The 20,517-nt window shown below is 39.1% G+C and overlaps 2 protein-coding genes across 5 annotated transcripts in view; both read right to left on the reverse strand.

The window, feature by feature from the left end:
• The window catches only part of bmp2k (BMP2 inducible kinase), a 56,981-nt gene extending 48,128 nt beyond the window's left edge, over positions 1 to 8,853 (reverse strand). The window contains exon 1 of one of the 2 annotated variants that reach the window (XM_061816629.1): positions 7,537 to 8,853. In XM_061816629.1, coding sequence (XP_061672613.1) covers positions 7,537 to 7,681 — 145 coding nt within the window. In that variant the 5' untranslated portion in view covers positions 7,682 to 8,853. The remainder of the gene's footprint in view (positions 1 to 7,536) is intronic. The other variant, XM_061816628.1, reaches the window with a different exon arrangement.
• A 6,032-nt stretch (positions 8,854 to 14,885) lies between these two features.
• The window catches only part of fras1 (Fraser extracellular matrix complex subunit 1), a 211,252-nt gene continuing 205,620 nt past the window's right edge, over positions 14,886 to 20,517 (reverse strand). For all 3 annotated transcript variants that reach the window (XM_061816627.1, XM_061816626.1, XM_061816625.1), the window contains 4 exons: positions 20,162 to 20,367; positions 19,937 to 20,083; positions 18,675 to 19,028; positions 14,886 to 17,954 (listed from right to left, as the gene is read on the reverse strand). In XM_061816627.1, the coding sequence (XP_061672611.1) occupies positions 17,733 to 17,954; positions 18,675 to 19,028; positions 19,937 to 20,083; positions 20,162 to 20,367 (929 nt within the window). In that variant the 3' untranslated portion in view covers positions 14,886 to 17,732. The remainder of the gene's footprint in view (positions 17,955 to 18,674; positions 19,029 to 19,936; positions 20,084 to 20,161; positions 20,368 to 20,517) is intronic.

Here is a 20,517-nt window from a genome sequence, read left to right on the forward strand (position 1 = left end):
GTTGGATGTTTTGGAGACAAGATTCGAGAGAGCAGACTTCGATGGTTTGGACATGTTCAGAGGCGACAGAGTGAGTATATTGGTAGAAGGATGCTGAGGATGGAGCTCCCAGGCAAAAGAGCGAGAGGAAGACCAAAGAGAAGGTTTATGGATGTGGTGAGGGAAGACATGAAGGCAGTTGGGGTTAGAGAGGAAGATGCAGGAGATAGGCTAAGATGGCAAAAGATGACACGCTGTGGCGACCCCTAATGGGACAAGCCGAAAGGAAAAGAAGAATTATGTGGCTTCTCGGTCTTCCTCTGACTCTGAAAAGATCTCGCGCTAATATCAATGGTTTCTCCGTCAATATCCATGTAAATACCATTGAAATACTCCTCGCTGAAATACTTGAAGCCCTGCTGTCTGCTTTTCAACGATATTTCACTGTTAGCTAAGAATGCGAGTGAGAAATCAGCCGGTAAATCGGACAGTTTCGCTCTATTCTTTTCTTGCTGCGCCGCCCTTTTTGGTAATTGTTTGTCTGACGTAGACGCACGTGGCGTGACGTCATTTCAGGAGGCGTGGTTAAGTGCCCTGTACGGAGGGGTCAATTGGCTGGCAACTACTCCTCCTACTGCACCTCCTTCCCGCTGACAGCTGGGATAGCATTCCCGCGACTGTTCTCAGGATAAACATTAGAAAATGGATGGATGGATGTTATTACCTATTTTAGGTGTTTGAAGGGGTCAATCCATGTTTTTTTTTTTTTTGTTAAAAAAATTCCCCCCAACAAGGCGGCCTAAGAGTGCAGTGTCCTGAGAGGCAGAGTGCTCTCCCTTTCTTTGAATTTACAAACTAAGCCATAGCGCTCAGAATAACCAAACAGTGCATTGTAACAATGCTTTGAATTTCCAAACAGTCCAGAGTGTACAGCACACTCTTGGAGAGCATATCCCAATTTACCCACAGTTAATGGTAGCTTCACCAATCTAAATTGCCGACAGCACACCTCTATTTTGCATAGACCGTTAGCGCTAGCCTTTGGCCCTGTTCCCTCTTCCGATGGGCAAATCATGACTGGCTTGGACTCAATGAGCGAACACAAAAGAGGGCGATGACGCCTGTCACGAGAACATAGACTGTTTTTTTTTTTTTCCTTCTTTTCGCACCACCATTCTATGAGACAACAAAAGAGGCACAATGTGACCATTCATCAGGCGTACAGTATGATAATCTTGGCCATTCGCAACGTTTCTGCAGCGCACAGGAACAGACAGCCATAACCGGTTTTATACAATATCAACATTAACGTGCACATAAGTGTGCACGCATACACGCACACACACTCACACACTTTGTCCAGCTAATGCTGCTGTCGGATTACGTTTTGCTTCTATGGTTACTCATTTCATTTTGCACTTTAATTGTAGTGTAAATTGTAGACTGTTTCTTATTTGACAATTGTCTAATTGCAGCTCTTAGGAAAAAGTTTTGTCATGAAATTAGTTTTGTTTCATGGGTTGCAAAAATGTCTTTTTTGGCTTGAAGCCCCAATACCCTTAAATTACAAACCTTGTCTCATAATGCACCATCTTTGGACAATTATTACTTTTCATGAAAAATTTACTTTTTTCAAAATCCCATTTTCCCATATTACAATTGTATTATCAAAAAGATATTTTTATGATAAATTTATTTATAAATTATAGAATTTAAACCTTTTGGCCAATATTCTAGTTGTCTGTCTACTTTTCCCTTGCAGCATTTTTTGTAAAACTTTTTCTAAAATTAAAACATAAAAATTACAACTTTATCATAATAATGTTTTTCTATTTAGCATCTTGCAAAATGTAAATTAGGCCACATAACTTTTTCAAAATATTTTCCTCAAAATTACTTTCCCAGTAAAAGTTACTCTATTAAATTTATAACAGGATTAACACTTGAAATTACTTAGTTATACTTTTATAATTGCCACTTTTTTCCTCAATTTCCCTACTTCATTAATATAAATTGTGTATTTTTGCTTGTGCACCAGCTTTTTCTTAATGAAACAGAATAGATTCTCATTTTATTTAGAGAAAAAATACATAGGACACTCTGTACTTGTCCTCCTGACATAACACTGGTGGCTAACTGCAGCAACCAGTCAAAGGTTGGTAACTGAACGAAAACGGGAGACAAAGTTGCCAATCTGTCAAAGGAAAAGTGCTGTAGGGGAATCTTGTGATTTTCATTAAACAGACAAACGGGTAATGACTGAGTAAAATCTAAAAACATCACATGATATCTTTTAGTGCACTGAAATCAGCAGCGTGAGTGAGCAACGAGCACACAGTAGAAGATATGCTATACCATCAAGTACATAATGCAGGGGGAATGCTACAAGAAAAAAAAAATAGATTAAAAAGGGATCAGTGTAAAAATCTGTGATGTCACTTCATTCTTGTAAAATGTATTTATTTTCACAAAATTCAAAGAATTGGTGTAAAATTACCACTTAGATCATAAAATGATTAATGCTATTCTCCCTAATTCTAAATTGCTCTTTTTCTCACATTACATTTCTCAGAGTATAACTTTTTAAATCATTAAATCACACAAAAAGCAAAATGTCAATTGTTCTGTCATAATATTAAAACTTTTATTTTCCAACCCCCCTCTCCCCCCTCATAAAATCCCAACTTTCTCTTGTAAAATTCAGACATCCAAACACCAAAAGGCATGAAAATGGTGCCCAGGGGGAAAAACAAAACAAAAAAAACATTGTAGTGAGGGGTCTGGGTGGATCCAACGGGTCCCTGCAGATATTGTTTTTGGTTTTAACATACATTATGCTATCTGGAAGACTGAAGCGTACAATCCGGCAAAAATCATCATTTTTTTTCACTGAGAAAACATTGATTTACAACGCTCAAGTTCAGGTTGTTAGAATTTTGGGCCTCCAACTTGAGCTATGCCCATCTCGACCTCCACCAGATGCCTGCTCCTGTGCCAAATAAATAACATCATTATCTTTAAGTACTTTCATTCAGGAAAAGAATTGACTGAAATCATTGTCTGTTTCACTTCATTTTTCGCTATTATGAACATCAAAGGCTAATTCAAAACAAATCCTCCAGGAAAACATTCGGTACAGTATTTTTCCATTTTTATTGACATCCGTATACTACTAAGAAAATTGTGTGCAGGTTTGTAATTAATAGATCTGCTAGCTGATCAGCTCTTGTCCCGAGTTCTACTCTGGTGGGATCATAACCAGGGCTGCGACCCGCAGTACCTCTACACTAAAATGCAAAAGACCAGTGCAACAAGTACAACACTGGCTGATCTGATAAGCAAAAACGTTCCTTAAGAGTACCAATAGCTGACGTCAATAGCAGAGAAGCCAAATATTACACCACGAAAGGGTACTGATATTTGACAATGTGACTCAAGTAGTCTTCTCAAAAAATACTTGTGTAAGAATAAGAATGATACAGTGAAATAATTAAGTACTAACTAAAATAGCAAAAACAAACGAAAAAAAAAAAGTCACGAACAGTTGCAGTCATTGTGAAGACGACCTTCCCAACATGGCCGCTGAGTAGTTACGGTGATGCGCGTCTGGCTAATATATTGTTTATGCCTATGCACGGAAAGCCCAAATGAAGACGCTGTGTGAGGTCATCTTTTCTTATTTGATTAGGGAACTAGCCAGCATGGTGACACAAGTGGTTAGAGCATTGGCATCACAGTTCTGAGGATCGGGGTTCAGATTCCAGCCCCACCTGTATGGAGTTTGCATGTTCTCGCAGTGCCTGCTTGGGTTTTCTCTGGGCACTCCAGTTTCCTCCCACATCCCAAAAACATGCACTTATTGGAGACTCAAATGATTGTGAGTGTGGCTGTTGTCTGCATGTGCCCTGTGATTGGCTTGCAACCAGTTCAAGGTGTACCCCGACTCCTGGCCAATGATACCTGGAATAGGCTCCAACACTACCGTGCCCCTTGTCAGAATTAGCGGCTTAGAAAATGGATGGATGCATGGATCAGTGAACTAGACTTAAATGTCACTGTCACTTAAATTAGATTGCAAACAGCGGCCAATTCTGAGGTCAAAGTTGGAGTCTCACATACGAAATAGTTGAGTTTATAAAAAAAAAAAAAAGAAGAAAAAAAAACAAGCTTGTGGTTCCGATTTCCCCACCAACCCTAACATTTTTACACCACGTAAGATGTGAGGGCGTGGCTCCACGCGCGTATACGGGGAAGCACAGTTATGTCGGGTGTTTGACAGCAGCCGCGGCAGTCAGCGACATGGCCATGTGCCATTTCCTCATGCATGGCGATTACATTGTGCATTTAAGTCATGTCTTGCATGCCACTTGTTTCCAAGGTGCTGTGTGTACTTATGTGCATGTGTGTTCTCGAGCATCAGTTAGTGTAACTGCCTCATCCCATGTCATAGCCATTTCACTATTACTAAGCATTTTTTTTGTTTGTTTGTTTGTTTGTTTGGCAGAAATAAGCCTTCTTTCGCTCGACGATAGCTGGGATAGGCTCCAGCACGCCCACCACACTCGTGAGGATAAGTAGAACGTAAAATTAATGGATGGATTTTATGGTCATAATAGCTAACAGCATTAAAGCACGAAGTAAAATTAGAACATTTTCCTCATACAATTTACTACATACTTTTTAGCTATGTAACTTTAGCAATAAACCAAAAGTATTGATCAGTGTCAAACACTGAGGTTATTCAGTAAAATGAGCGAGTTGATTGTTAAAGACGCTAATCTAATGCTAAACAGAACAAAACATCCTGATTTAAATAAACTGATTTTTTATCAGTAAGTGAATTTGGGCCATACAAATAGCAACAGTAACGTTAGCACTGACACTCACTGCAATACAGACAGCTATGTGACAAACGACTGTTTACCACATTCTAGGCTAAAGTAGCCACACAAAGCTAATCTCACAGTGTTTAAAAAAAAAAAAAAAAAAAAAAAAAAAACTAAACACAGGCCTCCACTCATGAAAAAGAGAAGCTGTGGGTGACAGGCTGTCACTTCCACCTGCCACTCAGTCCCATGACAGACACATTGCATGACTTCTTTTTATATCTTTACGACGTTGCATCACTGCATTTTTAAGCACTTCCTGTTAGGATACATGTGTTGAAATTCGACAAAAATCGTACAAATTGAAATTGTTGCACTTCTGCTGTTAAATAGATTTACCACCAAGCATAGGTCCTATGCAGGTCTTGTGACCAAAAGAATGGTCGCCGGGTAAGATTTGGCAGGCCAAGTGGTCAAACCAGTCACGCCAATGGCCACACAGCACAATAGGAGAATAATTTAGTCCAGGAAGTGAACAGGAACAGGTTTGCCATGTGATCAAGCCACAGGTTTACAAGGTTATGTTGGGACATTCTGAGGCATGTGACAAAAACATGGTTCTGAGGCAAATATGCTAAGCTAACACTTTTACCACTGAATTTATACATGCAAAAGTGTTTCCCCCTCATCTTATGATGACATTCTACAAAAAAAAACTCCCAAAAAAGCCAAGTCAACAGATGGGGGGGGGGGGTAACAGTCATCTGTTTTTGCGTAAACTGATTATTGATTATTGGTGGTATTTTACTGCTCACCCATACTTTATTTATGAGTATTTTATTATAATAATGCAATTTAGTTCTTGATTTACCTATTTTTAAACATTTATGTTAGAATTTGTGCCTTTTTTTTTTTTTAAGTGTAAAAATTTCAACTTTTTTTCCCCACCAAGATCTTAAAACTATTTTTCTTTATTACAACTTTTGCAGATAGTACAAGTATTTACAGGGTGTCTCCAGTCTACGACTTAAGTATCGAGTTAAGTTGAATTTTGACTAAAGTCGGATTTCACCGTTAAAATTTACGATGACCGCTGGGATTGGCTTCAGCATTCCCGTGACCCTCATGAGGATAAGCAGCTCAGAAACGGATGGGTGCTGGTACTTCATATGAAAAACTAAACTATATTAAAGTAAAAAATATAAGATGCTTCAGTTACCATTAGGGAAGGGAGGCTGGGATGGTGAAGAATGACGTCAGGCTGCGCTCAGCTATTGCTTAGCAAGCAAGTACAGGTAGCCGTTGCTAGCAGTAAATGCCTCCTCGGCGCCCTCTCCTTTATGCGCTTTTCAAAGTTAGGAAAATATGCCGTGCCTTTTCCCTTAATGAACATGATGGTGATATTAAGCCTACGTTGATTCGGAACCTCAATCCATAGCGCAAGTAATCCTTCCATCTCGGCAACGATCAAAGAACGTTGCTTTGTTTTTGCTTCACAAAAACAGCTGCTTCGTGATAACTGTATCCCTCAATGGGACGAAACCCTTGACATGCGCTAAAATACAGGCTTTGTCCTTGATAATAATCGCCACGGTCATCTGACTGAAGCCCAAGTTTCTATGTCTGTCAGTTTTAATCCTTTCTCCGTTTTTTTTTTTTTTTTTTTTTTAAGATGTTAAGCTTCGCAGATGATATTGTGATCTGCAGTGAAAGATGGGAGCGACCCCTAACGGGACAAGACGAAAGAAAAAGAAGTATAATGTGTAAAAAGGTGGTCGAAATGGCCAAATAAACTCCCAGCACACACACAAACAAGCCATATGCATGAACTAAGAAAAAACACTATGCTGTCCTGAGGCAATAATGGCGGACAAGACTGAGGTGTCATAAAGTTGAAACATTTTAGGTTGAGATCGTCTTTAACCAAGAACTCCCTGTATAGGTCAATTAGATTGCACACCTAGATTCATCAACAGTTTTCTTTTTCTCCCCAAAAGGCATTCACTATCTGAACCACCAAAATATTTACATTATAGTCACCACCACGTTACATGTCAGGGAAAGAAATCTTTTTTCTGTCAATGTGCTTTCTATTGCTTGGGTTACTTGAACACAAAGACGATTGCACTTTTATCCATTTTTACCAAAGCGCTTTTAAATGTTATGTCCTATTCTTTGTGTTTTCCTATGGTTGTTGATGATTGAATGTTGTGGTTTCTATATGGAGGGAGGCATGTGCAATTTCAGTGTCTATAAGCAATAATAAATTGAAACCTTTTCAAAACTTAACGCTTGAAAACTTATATTACCACTGTATTTTCATTCAAAGAAGGAACTATTAAGAGTAAAAATGACAACTGTTCGCAGTATTAACTTTACTCTCAAACTACTCTGTACAGCTACTTGATTCTCTTTTGCCTTCCCGGTTGGCTGTTTCTACAACCTTTAGAACTAGAAAAATATTTTAATGTGATTTTCAGATGGATTACGACACAAAAGTGGATTTAAAGCGCCATGTTTCCAATATATCGAAGTAGTGACACAAAACTACAACCTTAAAGTGTTTGTTGACACAAGAGTGGCTTGGTCAATCTTATTATGGGTGCAACCCCCGGCCCCCCTCAGTGGAGAAAACTACAGCTGCTGCCGAGGGTGGGTGGGGTACTTTCCCAAAGTTACTCTAGCTCGATGTCTGTGTATGGCAGACTGGCGTGTGTCTTAGCGAACCAACCTTCAGCTACGAGCTCCTCCACAGTGACTTGATACCGGCCGACGGCGAACACTTTTCCGAAGTAACTGCTGAGCCCGGAGCAGGACGCTCCCCCGAGGCCACCGCCAACGCTCTCGGACTTTGGCATTCTGGAAAACTTCTTCATCCTTTTTTTCCTTTTTTTTAATGAGTCCAGTCAACAATGGCGCTCACTCGAAACTGTTGGGGGGGTGGAGGGGGTACTCTCGCTGAGGTGTAGTCCTATCTACTTATTTCCGGTCTTCTCTGCCCCGCCGCGGAGCAGTTTATGGCTTTCGACATCGGGTAGGGGACCGCCACCCGAACCCGACACTCCCAGCCAAGTCGTGTGGGTGACAGCGTCCACCTTGATGGGCACGGCAGGCTGGTTAGCTAACGTGACACTAGTGGCTAACTCGTAGGGACGCTTAAAAAAGAGAGAAAACAGCGAGGAAAAAAAGAAAAACTAGCGAAAATATATGCAACTAAAGCTTCTAGTGGCTGGGGTCCATCCAACCAGGTCGTCCTACGAAGCGGTGGCGGCGGCGTCGCGGAGCTTTCCACGTCGCGATGAGACGCTAGCCAGCAGCTAGGTAGCGAGCTAACGGGCTTCGGGAGGCGCAGGGCAGGCAGATCCTTCCGCCGCCACCACCACCACCACACCAGCTCAGGTGAGGCGAGTCAAAGTTAGCCACGACGGGGCTTCTCCTCTCGGCAGCGAAGCCTCAGGCGTAGTGACGTGTGACTGGCTCCTCCGCGGCGTCACCTGCTCGTCGCTTGCTCCCCGCTCCCATTTTCACTCGCGGCGGATAAAGTTGTCATGAATCCGAAGAAGACCGCAGTCCGAGAGAGCGGAGCGGAATGGTAGAAGGCCCGCAGTAAAGTGATGGGGGAGTTGGCGGCTGGTGGGGTTAGCCAATGAGAGACAACCCAATTTGGCGTAACCACGCCTCCTTCTTCTCAGTTGTTATGGCTAGTTAAGGAAGAGCGGAATGATGAATGGCAGAACAAAAATATATACGGAAAACAATATTGTCCCCCAAAACTTTTAATTTTTAGAGAATGAAGTTATGATTCGGCTATCACAACACTTACTTGAAAAGAGTTTCAATTTTGAGAGACGGAAAGTGGCATCTTACCAAGAATGAAAAGTACAAACATTTTCTCTTACAAGAAAAAGTTGTTGTATGAGGGAAAAAAAGTGTGTACTGTATATAATTACATGAACTCATGTTTGATGTATACACTAAAACATTTTTTCAAGGAAAAAAAGTGGTTATGAACAAACATCACCAAGAAAGGCATAATTGTGGAAATAATTTTACAGGGGGGGGGAATAATTTTATGAGAAAATGAAAAAGATACAATTGAATAAAGAAAAAATGCGACATTTGGCATGTTGTCATCTTGCAAAAAAAAATCACGTGTGATGTAAAAAAAGCAAATATTTTATGGTGCATGTTTTGATCATTTGTGCTGACTAGTGGTGGTTGGAATTTTACCATGAAAATTTTCCGTTTTCGTTTTATGAGAAAAAATAGTTTTACAAGTTGTAAGATGTGAAGAAAAAAGTTCATTTCCAACAGATGCAAAATTTGAACTTAGATCCAAAAAAGATGCCATTTTATGAGGAAAGTTGTACAATTTTGTGGAAAACATTTTCCACCCATCCATCCATTTTCTGAATCGCTTATCCTCACAAGGGTCGCATGAGTGCTGGAGCCTATCCCAGCTTTCATGGGGCAGGGGGCGGGGTACACCCTGGTTGCCAGCCAATTCTCGGGCACATCGAGACAGACAACAGTCGCACTCACAATCACAGCTCGGGGCAATTTAGAGTGTCCAATTAATGTTGCATGTTTTTGGGATGTGGGAGGAAACCCACGTAGGCACGTGTAGAACATGCAAACTCCAAACAGGGGGAGGCCAGGATTTGAACCCGCAGTCCTCATAACTGTGAGGCCAACGCTTTACAGCTGCCGGGGTTCAATCCCGGCCACACCGATGTGGAATTCCCTGTGTCTGCGTGAGTATTTTTCCGGGCACTCCAGTTTCCTCCCACATACCCAAAAACATGCAACATTAGTTGGACACTCTAAATTGCTCCTCGGTGTGATTTTGAGTGCGACTGGTTGTTTCTCTCTACGTGCCCTGGTATTGGATGACAACCAGTCCAGGGTGTACCCCGCCTCCTTCTCGGAGATAGATGGGATAGTATTGTCATGCAAGTTTTAACAGTAAGTCTACTGTACTACCATTGTTAATATGACATTAAAACAATACAAGCGTCTTCAGCATAGGAGATATGCGTACCGGAAGCTTCTTCCGCAATTCTTTTCCAGTTTCAACCATAATGCAACTATAAGAAGGCGTTAACCACTGTTATTTTTATTTTTTTTGACGGTGATAACTCCAAAGTCAATATGATGCGCCTGATTAAGCGTCACACATTATTTGTTGACCATTCTTCCTTTCAAACTTCTTAACCGAGCTGCAAAGAAAAAGAAAACTCCAAATGAACCAAAAGAGGTAGGAAGTGTTTGGATTCCCACGAGTTCCAGGGAGGACACGCCCCACTGCAACATGATTGGCTCCTTTTTCGAAGTTTCTGATGGCTTGTTTTTGTTTGTTTGTTTGTGTATTTGCGTCTTAAAGCGATTCAGGATGGGCTAAGGTTAGGATTAGTGTTGGTGGGAAACACATTAACGTCGCTACACTTAAACCACACTTCATTACCCAGCTGGAAGTAACCGGCAACCAATCTTAGTCCAACGGCGCCTGTCCTGGAACCAGTAAGATCCGAGCAGGGCGTCCTGTCCACAAACTCTGGGGGAATTCTTATAACGCGCAGGTGAGAGACGACGAGGGGAGCGCACGTGTGACATTGCGTAAGAGGGGGCGGGGCTTATACAGGTCACATGATTTACGTCAACTGCCATCTGAGCACACGTCCCCATCCTGGACAAAAAGGCGTGAAAAAAAAAAGAGAGACAAGGGGCGGGATTGGGGGGTGGGGGTCTCCTCTCTGACACACTTATTGCCATGGCTTCCTGGCAGGGAAATGCTGACACCTGTGGGTCATTACGTGCGTCTACACTGCAACGTCAACATACTGTACTGGATACTGCTGCGTGTCTGAGCGATAGCGCAGCACGAATATTCTTTAGGTACTGAATAAAAAAGTGAATAAGCTTCTTTCGGCTTGTCCCGAGGTAATAAAAAAAATCGAATATAATCTCTAATTAATGTAATACCATCTAATTTAATATAATAATCTAATCTTAATCATAAATTAATTATTAATCAGGCCATAATTCATCTTAAATTAATTTGCAATAATTGATCTTGATTAATCGCATTTTGAAATTACGCAACAATATATGTCCGAAAATGAAACATAAAATAAAAATAGCTTTCAGAGGACAACTAAGTCAAACAACATTTAAATGCATTTTAATACCAAAAAAGAGAGAGAGAGAGAGAGAGAGAGAGAGAGAGAGAGAGAGAGAGAAAATGTCATTGGCCAAAAATAAACACTAAGTTAAAGTGCCGTTTTTGGACAGTTTTTTTGTGGGTTTTTTTCTGCACAGTATTATAGGTTTCTGTTAGGCAGGTGAAAAGTTGGATCACATGTAAGAGGGTTGAAGTGCTTTGTCCTCTTTTGCAGAATTTGCATAAAATCATGCTTATCAAGGGTTTCATCTATTTTATTATGATTATTATCATTATTTGCATCCCATCAGTCCAAGCAACCGTTTCATCCAATTCCTCCATTTTAGTAGCCGAGGCCGACGTCTGCGTCAGTGAAACCAGGAAATTGTGCACAAACAAGCGTTCAATGTTATTTGGCACACCAAATGTGGTTCAAATGCATTCATTTTCAAACTAATTAATGTCATACGTCAAAGTCCCACCCCTAAAATTAAAATACATATATTTTACATTTTGCTAAAATTGTGTTATTGAAAAAAACATTGTGAGAAGATTTAACTTAAAAAATGCTATCATAGGGGAAAGTTGCAAGTATACAAAAGTAAAAGCTTAGATTTTATGAGAAATCACATGTTACAGTCAAACTGTACCATAAGAAAACCAGTTGATGATTTTCAAATTCATTCAAATTATTTTTTAATTAATAAGGAAAATGCCCCTCCTTGTGCCATCACTTTATTGTGGTGGAGGGGTCTGTGTGTCCCAATGATCCGAGGAGTTAAGTTGTCACACACATGGTGGGGTTGCCAACTGCCAAAAGTACCATGTGAGGGATCAGGCAAAGTACGACTCCATAAACCGCAACAACCCACCCATTGATCATGCAAGCCGCTTATCCTCACAAGGGTTACGGGAGAGCCAGAGCCGAACCCAGCTAGCTCCGGGTGAAAAACGGACTACACGCTGAACTGGTCGCCAGCCAGTTGCAGGGCAGATATTGATACCATCACTGAGCGGGAATCAATCCCACACTGACAGCACCAAAATTAGGCCCATGTACCACTGCACCATTAGTGCCCCTATAAATTAATAGATTCAGGTTTTCCTTGCCCTGATGCAGGTAACCCCCCCCTAGGTGGGGCTCAGAGGCAAGCGCCTGATGTCCGGGGCTGCACCCACGGGGATCGGCCGAGCACAGCGCGAAAGGGTAGCGTGGGTCCCCATTCCCATGGGGTCACCACCTGTGGGAGGGGCCATAGGGGTTGGGGGCAGTGTGAGCTAGTCGGTGGCCAAAGGTAGGGACCTTGGCGAGGAGCCCCGTCAACACAAGCTGACTCTCTCTTACTGGACTTGGGTTCTCATCACGGATTGTCCAGAAAGAACACCATGTTCAAGCATTAAGGGTGTCAGCATGTGGACTTGACACCGGGACACCCTCAGTCAAAGTTCCATGATCAACTTTGTGGTTGTGTAAAACTGTAATTTTATGGAAAAAAAATTACGGCAGAAAAAAAAATGTAATATTTAGAAGAAAACGGTTCAAATTCTAGGATTTAAAATGTTTCCTTTGAACAGGGATGTAATTTCCACCCAAAATAATTTCGAGAAAAATTGATTTTATGAAAAATGTAATTTAGGGTTGGTTGTAGTTCATGAGATAAATGTTTGATGTTTATAAAGTAGAAATATTACAAGTAGAAAGGTAATTTTGCAGAATGTAATCTTAATTGGATTTATACAGTCAAAATAATGAATTTTTACAGTATTATTTTTAATCTTGCAGGAAAAATGCTTCAATGGTATGAGGAAAAAGTGGACATTTTCTGAGAAAAAAAAAGTAATTTTATTAAAATGTGTTAAAATTCTACATTATATAGTAGACTTTGGAGGATTTTAATCTTATCATAAGAAAAAACCTTTGACAAAAAGGTTAAATTCTTTCAATTCTTCAAATTCTTTCATTTTGAAACAGATGAAATTGTATTATCAACTGAGAAAAATCATAATCAGATACAGTGACCATTAGAAAACATACAGTATACAATAACATTAGAGAGGAGAGAGAAAGAGGGAAGAGAGGAAGAAAAAGATAAATTCTTCTTTCACAAGAAAGGTGAAATATTATAGGATTAAAATGAAATATTTCTTCAATAAAATAGCTCCCGTTTTTTGAAATAAAAAGTGAACATTTTATGAGGAAAAACATTTCACGGCAATTTCAAGTTTTAATTTCCTTTAATTTGATGAGCTAATTTTTTTTCTGCAATTATTGTGTTTTTCAGGACAAACACGTCTGAACACGCAAGGCGAGGCAGCACACTGATGGCTTGTACAGTTTCTTTATTGACTAAAAAAAGGCACCAAATACAGGCGTCGTATCAGTGGCGTCATCAGCAAAATAATCATAGCACCAAAAATCCATGTGAAATTCCTCAAACTCGAGCCTACCCACCTCCAGCCCCAGGCACAAGGACAAAAAAAAAAAAAAGAAGACATGATGTTAGACCAAGAAAGTTTGGTTGTCTTTGCAGTGCCGGTTAGGGTCTCACCCACTTAACTCAGACAGCAGTACCAAGATTAGCACATTTCTATACAGGGTGTCCCAAAAAATGTATACACACTTTAAATAATTGGAAACTTGATGTTTATTATAATTCAAATCATTTTTAACATGTAAAAGAATTTACAAATATCATTGTTTAAAGTGTGTATACATATTTTTAGAATTCCCTGTGTGTATATAATATTTATACACACACATATACAGTACTGTATCAAAACATGGTGAGGGCAAATAGTTTCCAATATATCTTTGGGAGGAAGAACAGGCATGCACACACACAGACACACACAAACCCAATTCACACACTCGATCGTTAGTAAGGCGAGACACTTTTCATTAGTTTAGATCACATGAGAAAAATAAAAAAAAAACACTTTGGATGACTGATTTTCAAATACTGAACGGCACTTGTTCAAGTATCGGCAGCGGTGTCCAAACTAGGAATAAAAATGAATGTCGCTGTACAGAGTGTGTGTTATAAGGCTTCAAATAACAGAAAAATATGTTTTATATCAACACTGTCCTGCCCACTTACATGGTAGAGCAAATCCATTTTTGAATTTATTTTCACAACAGCTGACATTTCATATATTTTTTAATTAATAAGGAAAATGCCCCTCCTTGTGCCATCACTTTATTGTGGTGGAGGGGTCTGTGTGTATATATATATATATATATATGAAAATAATTGTAGTTGTAACGAATGATAGAACTTTATGAGAAAATGTTTGTCATTAAAACAAGCTGTAATGTAATGAGGAACAATATTTTTATGAGCATACATTTTATGAGGGGAAAACGTACAACTTTTTCAAAAGAAAAAAACTGGAGAAGAGAAATAGGGTAAAATTTCATGACAAGAAAAGAGTTTCATGAAGAAAATTTTATATATATATATATATATATATATATATATATATATATATATATATATATATATATATATATATATATATATATATATGACCATTTTAAAAATATTATTAGAATTTAATTAAATTGCAATTTGGGAAAAAAGGTGGACTTTTACAAGAACATATTTGTAATTTTTTTGCCAAAATATGTTTCAAGTAAAATATACGTGTTTTTAGACAACATATTTCATAAGAATAAATTGGAAATTTTAAAGGAAAATTATCCAAAACCTTCTCAATTGTTGGAGTTTCATCAAGAACAAAATTATAATTTATATAGAAAAAAAATGTGGTATCTTCTTATAAGAAGAAATGTTATCGCCAAAAATGTCATTTTATAACAAAGTTGCATCTTTCCCAAAAAAATTTTTAATTTTTAATGAGAAAAGTAGTTACATTTTCCCATGGAAAAATTGCTCCTTAACAACATGACAACATTTATGAAAACATTCATATGACTGGAAACAAATTTCCATTTCTTTTTAAAAGGTAAAAGTGTGAAATAGCCAATAAAAAGACGTACCTTTACAAGAGAAAAAGTACATTTCAAAAAGATTTTATAATTTTGTGAAAAATGTCCAAATTTTATGAAATAACTAGCCATTTTACTATTACTATTGTTATTCTAGTATTAAATGACAACAGGTAGGAATTTCATGAGAAACTTTTTTTTTAATTTATGAGAAAGTTTAATTTGTGTCTGTCCTGTCCGATCCAATTTTCTCATATTTGATGAATCATGATTTAGCTTGATAAAAATAATTTGACAGAGAAATACTGATTGTGCCAATGGTGACTAATAATGCATTTTCAAGCATTATTCTGCTAAAATTAAAAATAATAATAATAACAATAACCCTGAAAAGAAAAAAATAGTTTTAATTTTTGATGGAACACACATCGCGTCGCAATGCAGATTTATCATAAATATAAACCTGGACTTTACCTTGAATACAATGTTGATATCAAACATATTTCCCATCACCATACAAGTGTAATCCAAAATAATACTGTAATAAATAATTATTTGTTATAGCACAAAGATTGATGTTATAATTGCACTTGAATCTCATCGATACTTAATAAGCAGCATATAAGGTACTTGATGCCTAATAATATATACGATATGACATAGTATACGTGAGATAATATTATTTGACAGTGACATGACTTGATACAGTAGAATCTGACGACGCAATCACAAAGTTTGTGCTTTGATGTCCACACGAAGAAAGATTTTTTTTTTGTACAATTAGAAAGAACAAAAAATTTGATCCGATTAACAGCGACAGGCTGTCAAGTGTGTGTCAAAATCAACTGGTGGTGCTCCAACCTTAGAAAAGTAGTCATTAATAATCATAATTCTCTGAGGAGAAATTAAAATTTCATGGGCAAATTTCCCAACTCCCCTGCCCACCCCAAAAAAAACAAAAAAACATTTGTAATTCTACGTGCAAATTGTAATTGCCTGGAGAATTTTTTTGCAGCAAGCATGTACTAACAACAAGAAACCCCAAGTCCGATAAAATGCAAATAAAAACAATACAATGATTTACGAATCCTTTTCAACCTTCACGTAGTCAGTTGAATACACTACAAAGACATGATATTTATTGTTCAAACTGGCAAAACTTAATTTGTTATTATTTTTTTTTGTAAATTAATTCATTTTGAATTTAATAACTGTAACACCTTCCAAAAAAGCTAGAAAGGGAACTGAGTACACTAATTGCTGAAGCTTTGTAAGCTTACAACTTTGGTTGCTAAAGTCTGAGGTCTCTCTTGTCATATGTTGTTCTTCATTAGCTATCCATCCATTATCTGAAATGCTTATCCTCACGAGGGTCAAAAAAGCGCTGGAGCCTACCCCAGCTATCTTCGGGCGAGGGGTTGGGTACACCCTGAACTGGTTGCCAGCCAATCGCAGGGCACAAAGAAACGAACAACCGGTTGCACTCAAAATCACACCTAAGGGCAATTTAGTCTCCAGTTAATGTATGTTTTGAAGAAACAAGAGTACCCGGATATAACCCAAGCAGGCACGGGAAGAACATCCAAACTCAACACAGGGGGGGGGCCAAGATTTGAACCCGGGACCTCAGAACTGTGAGGCAGACGCTCTAACCAGTCATTCACTTCCATAACGTGCCACATATTTTCATTGGGAGACACGTCTGGACTCCTGGAAGCCCAGTCTAGTACTTGCTACTTCTTTTACAATAAAGCCACGCTGGAAATTTTCTTGACGAATGTTCCCGAAAAAGAGGTTGCTTGGATGGCAGCATATGGTGGTACAAAACGTCAATGTACTGCACCTTTCAGCATTAATTGTGGCTTAATCGATGTGCAAGTTAACAATGACAAGTTTTTGAAATGTGCTCCTGTCAAATTCAAAATGAGAGAATTCTGTATTTGCAAAAAAAAAAAAAAAAAAAAAATGCAACACTCATCAGTTTGAACAATAAATATCTTCTTTGTGGTGTATTCAATTGTACTGTAGGTTGAAAAGCATCAGCAAATCATTGTATTCTGTTTTTAATTTACATTTTTTTCACCGGAATTGGGGTTTGTACATCAAAGAGGATATTTCAAAGTTTTATATATCACAAACTAAACAGTAAATAGTATACAGAAATAGCATAAGGTTAAGAAAAAAATTACAACTTCATCATTTTTCTATACTCACTAGGGTTGTGGGCTTCTTTGGGGGAGGGGTGGGGTACACCCTTGATTGGTCGCCAGCCAATTGTAGATTTTTAGAATATTTTTTACAAATATTTCCATGTGAAAATAAGTTGTAATTTTATAACAAAAATGATGTTGCAATATTGACATTCTCTAGGGAGCACGAGTTTTAAGTTGAAAGACATTGGATGGATTTTTTTCTGAGAAATAAATTAATTTTTTTTACCCCCCAAAAATGATTTTACATTCAAAAATTTAATTATAATCTCACAATGCCAGCCACCGAGGGTGCTGAAATGTAATGAAATGACCTCTGTCAACACGATTGAAAGGAAAAAAATGCATTAAGTTAGACTACAAAGGACGTTAAAAAAAAGAAAGAAAAAGAAAATAGCCATCTTAGCATGGACCCGGCCAACAGGTCCATAAACGACAATGGCGTCATCTTTTGAATGCTTTGCGGATGTGTGAGGTAGCCCAGTTGAATGAGCACAAAAACCAAACCAAAACATGTCGCACATTTTCCCTTTTCAAAGTGGTACAAAAATACATTAGCAAGTATGTCATTCCTGTAAGAAAATAGCTTTAAAAAAATACATGTGGTTTCAGACCTCTGTGCCATCGTTGAGGTTGTTGTGGAGTCTGACCTGCAGGTTGACCTGCTTGACCTTGGCCTTGTTGCCGGCGGCCTCCTGATTACGGGTGAACACGTTAACATTGGTGACGGTGCAGTGCTTGCTGCTGAAGTTCTTCTCCATGCACTTATCCAGGCACACCTCCACCTTGGTGTCCAGTGGGTATTCCTCGGATGACTTCTTGCCTGGTGCCTGAGGTTTTTTTTTTTTTTAAACAAAAAGTCATCATTTTACGACCATAAAGAAGCAGTCATTTCTGCAAAAAATATTAAATTTTTATGAAGAAATGAATTGTAATTTGATGAGAATGCACCCAGAATGTCCAGTGAGGATAAGCAGTACACAAAATTGATGGGAAAATGTATTTATGTTTTCTGTTTTCGACAATGGACACGCACGCGATACATGAAAAAATTAATTTGAGCACAAAATGAAAAATGTTGCGAGAAAAAAAGTTATAATTTCATGAGAAAATATTTTTGTAATTCTAAGATTTTGTTTGAATATTACATGAAAAATTAGTATTTTATTTTAAGAATAATTTATTTAAAATTTTACAAAAAACAAGCCAAAGTTTTAGGGGGGAAAAAAAGACATTTTAATGGATTATTTTTTAATAGCAAGAATTTTTTTTAATTATAAATTATAATCTATACTCTTAAAATTATACATAATATTATCGCACATTTATTTTTTTCTTCATAGTGTATTTATGATAGAATACGTATTTTTATTATTACCATTCTTGTTTCATGTTGGCGTACCGAGCAAAATTTTAGCTGTGAAAGTACATTTCACTGACAAAATAAACAAAACGTTTCTAATTCTGCTATGAAAAGCAACGTTTTGCAATTTTGCAAGAAAAAAAAAATGCAGATTTTCTGATTCTCTCGTCTGCTAATCATGACTCACTTTCGCCTGACGGTGACATCGTCGGAACAGGACACAGGTTGCCAGCCCGACCAGGAGCAGGAGGGCCACGGTCGCCACCCCTCCACCAACAGAGCGGCCCACCTGAGCGTGGAAGGTTCCGCTGGGCCCGCTCTCCAGGCGCAGGGCCTTCATGTTGGTGCCATTCTTCACCTGGTCGCCCTCGTTGTCGTAGATGAGCGACTCATCCAAGACCAGCCGCCCGCTGTGGTCCACCAAGTCCCGCTTGGGGCGGCGCAGCCGGTAAGTGAGCGAGCGCTCAATCCTCAGGCTGGACCGTGACTCCGGACTGATCACGTAGATCACCTGCAGGTACCACTGGTGTCCCGCCTCCACCTAACAACAGACTAGGGTGTGTTAGTCGTGTCACGATACCAAAATTATGATTTCAATACTATACCCGCATACATTTTTGCCTGGTATAGCACCGAGGATAAGAAGATATCCTGCACCCGGAGCGTCGTTGGCTCGTACCTGACCCGAGCACGTCATCGTTATGTCCCTGGACCAAACACTAAACCCACATGGCTTAGGAATAAATGTAGTTGGATGTTTGGTGGAGGTCGGAGGGGTCGTAAAGCGCAGAACGCCAGCCATGTTTCCGACATACTACCCTAACACAAGTAGTTTATACCACCATCAAAGTGTGACAGAGGAGTTCAGAAGCAATGTAGGAAATTGTAAAGCATATTTGAGTGTCTAGAAAAGTGGTACACAAGTGTAAAGCATTATTATTATCATCATTAAAATACCTCAATCATGCCACTCCAGTCCAGACCTTCTGAATTAAAAACCGGAGCCCTGATAATCGGCTGATTTTGTTACCCACAATAGCTGTTTGACTGTAATTCACAAAGACACACACTGTTTTGCACAAATTTATGGAACACTAAGTTGATCAGAGTTTGGATTTATGGTTTTGGTGGCCCATAGGATTTCAAATTGGGCAGACCGGGCACTTGTTGGGAGTAACTGGGCTTGTTTGATTCCAACACATGTCAGAAAATAGGCAGTAATGTCAATCGTGTTTCCAAAAGCTCAAGTTTGTGAATGTCTTGTTCTGCTTAAAACTCAGTGGTAACTTGGTTGTTTTGGCACTAAGGAAATCAGAAAGTCATCCAATATGACTCAACATCCGAGGATCTAAAATCCCAATTTATATTTAAAAGGTGGTTCCCAGTTCCTTTTTACTTTCTTTCCGTCTTGTGTCACCACAATACGGAACGACCAACAGCTCTACAGACCTTGTACAGAGCGTCGACTTTCATGGTAAAGCCATCCACGCCTGGCATGGCGGCCACAGAGTTCAACTCCAGGAGGTCTGAAGCGAAGCTGGCCTCGAAGGGGACGTCGTGAAAGTATTTGTCACACACATCTGGCTGCTTGCGATCCTGTCGTGTGAGAGATTGCAGTCAGGAACATAGAAGCCAGAGATTTCTAGAAGGTCCAATGCAGGGTTCTGTTGCTACCAGGAGCAGGAAGCGATGCTTGAGGTGCTTGTTGGGCTGGATGCAACCATACTGCGGACCCTCGTTGTACAGGGTGCCCGTCGGGTCGAAGAAAGGGACATAGCCGTCTCTGCCGGTGCACAGATATACTTTCTCTAGCTGGAGTTTGTAGGCCGCATTCAGATTCTGGTCCGGGTTCCAAAGCACACGACCGTACAGAATCTGTCCTGCAGGGACCAGGAGGATTATAACACCAAATGTATCATATGAACTTGACCTTTTAATTCACACCATTATACACAAATTGAAAGTTTTATTTGGAAATTGATTCTTGATTTTTTTTCTTTTGCATTGTTCAGAAGGACCAATTAACTCCA

The sequence above is a fragment of the Syngnathoides biaculeatus genome, chromosome 4, assembly GCF_019802595.1.
Source record: "Syngnathoides biaculeatus isolate LvHL_M chromosome 4, ASM1980259v1, whole genome shotgun sequence".
Taxonomy (NCBI): Eukaryota; Metazoa; Chordata; class Actinopteri; order Syngnathiformes; family Syngnathidae; genus Syngnathoides; species Syngnathoides biaculeatus.